A 5819-nucleotide genomic window follows, 5' to 3' on the forward strand; every position below is an offset into this window, starting at 1 on the left:
GGGGGGCTGAGGGGGGGCTGCAGCCCGGTGGGCTCTGCCGGGGGACACAGCACCCCCCGAGCCGTCCCGTCCCCATCCCCACGGGGCTCTGTCCCCCCCCCCAGTCACAGCCACACGCCGCTGCAAAAAGTCTCTGTATTGGCGAGTGATGAGCGCGCCGGCGCGGTACAAAAGCCCCCAGGGTGGCGGAAGGCAGGACCCCCCTGGCCCCCCCAAACTGGGGGGGGATGCAGACCACCCCTCCCCACCCCGTGCCCCCCAGTGAGGAGAGCACCGATTCCTGAGATGAGCGGTGGTTTCGCGAGCTGCCTCGGGGAGGGTCCCCCTGTCTGTCCCTCGGTGCTGTGACCCCCACGGCCTTGGGGGTGGCCAAGCTGGGACCCCCGGGGCCAACGCCGAGCTCCTTCCAGCGGCCCCCGGGGGCGGGGGGCACGCAGCCCCTTGCAATAAATAAATAAATAGGCCCAGGGGGGCCGGCGGTGGCTAGAGGTGGCTCTCCTCCTCCTCCAGCGCCCGGTTCAGTCCCGGGATGAACTTGAGCAGCCGCTGGCGGAAGCTGCTGTGCCGACCCTTGCGGGGGGCAGCCGCCCCCTCCCCAGGGTCCCCGGCCCGGGCCCAGAGCCGCCCCGCGGCCCCCGGCCCCCCGCCGCACTTGAGGCTGGCGCTACGGGCCAGGGTGGGCCGGGGTCGCGGTGGTGGGGGCGCGGGACCCCCGCTGTCCTCATCCTTGTCCCCATCCTTGTCCCCATCCAGCGAGTCGGCGGAGGCGAAGAGGCAGGTCTGGTAGAGGGAGTCGTCGCTGCCGCTGGCGCGGGGGGAGCCCCCGGGCAGCCCCCCATCACCCTGCAGGCACCAGCGGATCGACTCCAGCGTGTCGTAGATACTGGGGTCCTTGGCCACCACGCCTGGTGGGGGACACAGGGAGGGGTCGGGGCGGGGGGGGGAGGCCGGGGGGTGCCCCACAGTCCCCCTAACACCCCTGACGGCCCCCACTCACCTCGCACCAGCCGCTGCTCCTGCACCATCAGCGAGCGGTACTCCCCCCACTTCTCATAGAGCGTTTGCTGCAGGGAAGGGGAGGTGGGGGGGTGAGGACCCCACGGGGGGTCCCCAACCTCCCCCAGTCACCTCCCTCACCCCCCCCCAGTCACCTTCAGGTACTGCAGCCGGGCCTCCAGCTCAGCCCTCCGGATGGACGTCCCGTAGAGCGTGTCGAGCCTGTGGGGCAGCAGCCGTCAGCGTGGGGGACTGGGGGCCACCCGGGGCCCCCCCTGCAGCCCCCCCAGCTCACCGGAGCATGTTGCCTGAGCTCTTGATGATCTCCACAATCTCACGGTGCCGCACGCCCTCCACATTGAGCCCGTTCACCCCCGTGATCGTGTCCCCTGGAGCAGGGGCAGGGGGAAACGGGGCTCAGGGATGCTGGTCCCCACTGCCGGGGCCCCCTCAGCCCGGCCCCCCCCCCCCCCCGGGCTGTGCTCACCGGCCTTGAGTCCCGCCGCCTCGGCCGGGCTCCCGCCGTGCACCCGGCACACGAAGGTGAACATCTCCACGCTGTTCTTGTCCTGGTGGTGCAGCCCGTAGGTCTGAAACAGGGGTGGGGGGGCTGGTGAGGCGCACAGGGACCCCCAATGCCCAGGGACCCCCTGAATCCCCCCCTTCCCCCTCCCAAGCAGCCACGAGGTAGCAATTGCAGCATTTAATTGCTGCCAGGCGATGGGGGGCAGTGTCCTGGTCCCGGGGCGGGGGTGTCTTGCCGCTGGGGGGTGCACCCCAAGCAGGGCCCCCCCCCCGGCTGCCCCCACTGTCACGGCCAGGGGAGGCTTCGGTAACCAGGCAGCTCTGTCACCGCTAAAAATAACCCCTGGCTCAGAGACAATTTAAAAATACCCTCGATGCAAAGCAAGGTGCTGGCTGGAAGGGTGGGGAGTGAGGCTTGGCACGGCATGGCATGGCATGGCACGGCACGGCACGGCATGGCACGGCACCCACCTGGATCTCAAAGCCGAAGGTCTCTTCTGCCTTCTTCTCCAGCGTCACCACTCTCCTGGGGGACATGGGGATAAGGGACAAGGCAGAGCCCCCGGCAACCCCCACCCTGACTCGCCTGCCGAGACCTTGGCACTTCTCTAATGAAACTCTGCTTTGGGGTTTGGGTTTTCTCTGCGCTGGGCAGGACCCCAAGGACAAGGCCCCCCTCCCTGGGATGAGACCCTCCCGAGTTGGCCTTGGCCAGAGCCCCGCAGCCTGTCCCGTGGGACACAGGCAGGGTCCCCGTAGGGTCCAGGGGTGTCAGGGCCCCCCAAGGAGCTGTGACCCCATCGTTGCTCTCACCCACCCCAGGATCCCCCATAAAATCACCCGCATTTCCAGCCCCCATGGGGTGTCTGGAGCAGAGAGGGGAGCAGTGTCCTGCGGGACGGACCCCAGTCCCGCTCCTGCGTGTCCCCCCTGTCAGCGGGGCCCAGACCCCCGTCCCTACCTGTGCTCCTCCGGGGACTGGCTCGGGGACGCCCACCTGAACCCCGCGCCCTGCGGCAGAGGGAGAGCCATCAGCGGGGGACACCATCCCAGGGTACGTCCTCCTGCCACCCCCTCTGGGGACAGCCGAAACAGGGTGCCCCAGCAGGACAGCACCGAACCCCCGGGGAGCACCGTGCCAAGCCGGCACCGAACCAGCACCCGGGTGCACCCAGCCCCCCCCGGGCTGGCTGGGCATAACGACGCTTTTATCGGTGCTCAAAGCCACCCTCACATCTGCTCCGCGCTCGCCCCACGCTTTGACGTCAGCCCGCGCCGCACCCCACCCCACGCCGCGGTCCGGGGGGGCCCCGGGCACAGAGGGGCCCTGTTGTGGTCACAAAGTCGGGTTTTTTCATGCAAAATCCCCCCCCCCCCGCCCCGGCCCAGACAATGTCCCTGTTGTGGAGGGTGCGGAGGCGTGGGCGGGCGGAGGGACCGGCCGGGCATGGCAGGACCCTCGCCGCGGGGCAGGAGGTGACAGGGCTGTCCCCAAATGCCCCTCCGCGGCCACTGGGTTTTGGCAGCCCCGGCACAGCGCGCCCGGTGTCACCACGAGCTGTGCCTCGAGAGCGGCATGTGACCCGTCTTGGTGGCGGCCAGGTGCCACCAGCCCTGCGGCTGGCCGCCTCGAACGCATCCGCAGGCGTTTTAAGTGAAAAAACACCAGAATCGGGTGCGTTCGCCACAGGGAAAATTTGCTGCCCATCACACACCGGGCCCCCACGTCACCCCAGTGACAGGGAGGGGACGCGGGACACCCCAGCCCCCTCGGGGACGTCTCTGGCAGCGGCCTGGGCCGGGGAGCGGGAGCCAGGCCACCGCACGTGACCGGGCCTGCGCCAGCGCGGCCGCGAGAGCAACTTCTGCTCCGGATGTCGGCTCCGCTCTCGCTTCCCCCCGACACTCAGGAAGCGCCACGGGGCCAGGGGGGGAGCGTCAGGGCGGTGACAGCCCCAGCGCCACCAGAGAGGGGCTTTCCCAGGGGCGCGGTGGCGGATAGTCAAGCGTCCCACCGAACCAGACCCTGGGGTGCTCCGTCCCCCTGCCCTCCCCGTGGGGCAGAGCCCAGGGGCCATGGGGACACGCCTGTCCCAGTGACACGGCCATGTACACTGGGGTGGGGGCCTGTCCCTGCGTCCCAGGGCTTGGGAGGGGGGACACTGGCGCGGGGTCGGGGCACAGGGAATATACTGGGGCAGGACATGGGGAGGAATTGGGACAGGACGTGACGCTTGGGGGACAACACTGGAGCGGGATGGGGACACTGGGAAGATGCTGGGGCAGGATGGGACGAGGGTGGGGAGATGCTGCGGCAGGACAAGAGGCTGGAGGGAGGTTGTCACCAGGGCGGGACCGGGACAGCAGGGCAGGACGGGGACACGGAGAGGGGGGGACAACACTGGGGCAGGACAAGAACTCAGGAGGGGCAGCTCCGCGGGACGCACGCACCAGTAGCCGCGTGGGACAGGGACACGCCGCACCCCCGGTCCCCCCGTCCCCAAACCCCGTTGCCCCGTCGCAGCGCTGGGTCCCCCCCGGCCCCCCCCCCCCCCCTCCCGGTGCACAAAACCGCGGGCACCGGGGGAGGCTCCCCCCGCCCTCCCCGCGCCCGGGGCTGCCGGCAGCCCTACCTTGCGCACCCGGGGCAGGGTGCCGCCGGCCGCCGCCAGTGCCCGGTAGACGTCGGCGGGGCCGGGGCGCTCCGGGGCCGCCGCCGCCGCCGCATCCTCCTCCTTCGGCCGGAGCCGCCGCAGCCGCCGCAGGGTCATGGCCGGGCCGCGCCGCCCCCAGCGCCGCTATATCAGCCCGCGGGGGGCGGGGCCAGCTCCCGACACGCCCCCCCGCTCCGGCGAGAACACGCCCCTTTCTGCCCCTAACCCCGCCCCGTTAGGCTCTAAACCACGCCCGGTGTGGCGCCAGGCCACGCCCACGTGGCGATAAGCCCCGCCCCTCATCGCCCCAGGTTGCAGCGCAGGGACCCCCGAGGGGGTCCAGCAGGGAGGGGCGGGTGGGGTGGGGATGATGCTGGGGGGCAAGAGGGAGCGTGGGGGGCCGGGGGTGCAGGGGAGGGTGCTGCGGGGCGGTGAGGGGTCAGGGGTGGTGGCGCGGGGTGTCAAGGAGGGGCTGCATCGCCCCAGGAACCATCTTGGGGCTGAAAATGGGAGAAACCGGGTGGATTTCCCCAGCGCAGGAGCGATGGGTTTGACGGAGCTGCCGAGCACCCGCAGGACACCCCCCTTGGGGGTTTAACCGCGGGCAGAAGCGGGAGGCAGGGGGCAGCGGGAGCCTCGGGCCGTGCTTCCCGCGTGGAGGATTCAAACCGTTCCTGCCAGGGCTTTGCCCACGCTGAGGACCCGGACACGGAGGACAGAACAATTCCCGGAGGCAGACGCGGTGTCTGCTGCGGACATGGCCTACGGCTCCGGGCAGCCCCTTGCCGTGCTGCACAGGGAGGCAGCAGGAATTTTCCAGCTGGAACGGAGGGTTTTGCCTAGATGTTTATTTAAAATTTGCCAAAAAAAACCCAGTTTGTAACAATCCCGCTGGCGTTACACCCGAGCCACCCGCCCACGGGCTGTCCAGGGGTTACCAGGAGGCAAGCTTGCTCCCAGGGCTGAGCTTCTCCGGCTTTGGAAGTGCTTGGGAAAGGATGGGATTGTGCCCACCACCCATCCCAGGGCACCAAACCACAACCCTTTATCAGGGAGCAAAGAAGAACGTCCCATCCTCTTCCCAAAACCTGGCAGCGCAGGGAATGACTTGGCGGAAGCCATCCCAGACCCCTTTTCCCATCGCCTTTCCTACAAGAGGAATAAAGACAATTTTTGCTCTTAAAAACCCCCAGCACACTCCCCCTGACCCGCTGCCTCGATGGCCAGGAGGGGGTTAGTTCGCCGGGGGCCGCGGCAGGAGCTGCAGACAAAGCTGGAAACCGAGCCCAGATGGCGGCTCCCCCTCCCCACCGACACCATCAGTCTGAGCCCACGGGGGACCCCAGGCCCCGGCGGATTTTCCCCTTGATCCGCTCACAACATGCTCCTTCACGGGAGGCTCTAATTAGGGAGAATTAGTGGGGGCAGTTTGCGCAGCACCTCCGAGCAAACAGGATTTGGTGGGGCCGCCGGGCAGTTGGGACTGAGACTTTATCCTTCTTTGAAGCCGCGGGTCCGTGTGCCGAGAGCCAGGGGGCTGCTCCGGGGAGCTGCCCGCCGTCCCCCCTCCTGCCTCCCATTCCCGTCCCCCGGAGAGGGAGACCCGATTCCAGCTGCTCATCCCCGTGTGGGCTGGGAATCCCA

General features: G+C 69.2%; 1 protein-coding gene across 1 annotated transcript; it reads right to left on the bottom strand.

Annotated features, from left to right (window-relative positions):
- Positions 1–285: 285 nt before the first annotated feature.
- On the bottom strand, positions 286–4292 carry TAMALIN (trafficking regulator and scaffold protein tamalin). The gene is made up of 8 exons (XM_086478647.1): positions 4155–4292; positions 2483–2532; positions 1993–2047; positions 1484–1586; positions 1292–1385; positions 1152–1218; positions 998–1064; positions 286–905 (listed from the first exon to the last, which is right to left on the bottom strand). The coding sequence occupies exons 1-8, from the start codon at positions 4290–4292 to the stop codon at positions 484–486; spliced, it is 996 nt and encodes a 331-aa protein (XP_086334773.1). The 3' UTR covers positions 286–483.
- Between the last annotated feature and the right edge of the window lie 1527 nt (positions 4293–5819).

Source organism: Leptosomus discolor, chromosome 27 (genome assembly GCF_034619465.1).
Source record: "Leptosomus discolor isolate bLepDis1 chromosome 27, bLepDis1.hap2, whole genome shotgun sequence".
Classification (NCBI taxonomy): Eukaryota; Metazoa; Chordata; class Aves; order Leptosomiformes; family Leptosomidae; genus Leptosomus; species Leptosomus discolor.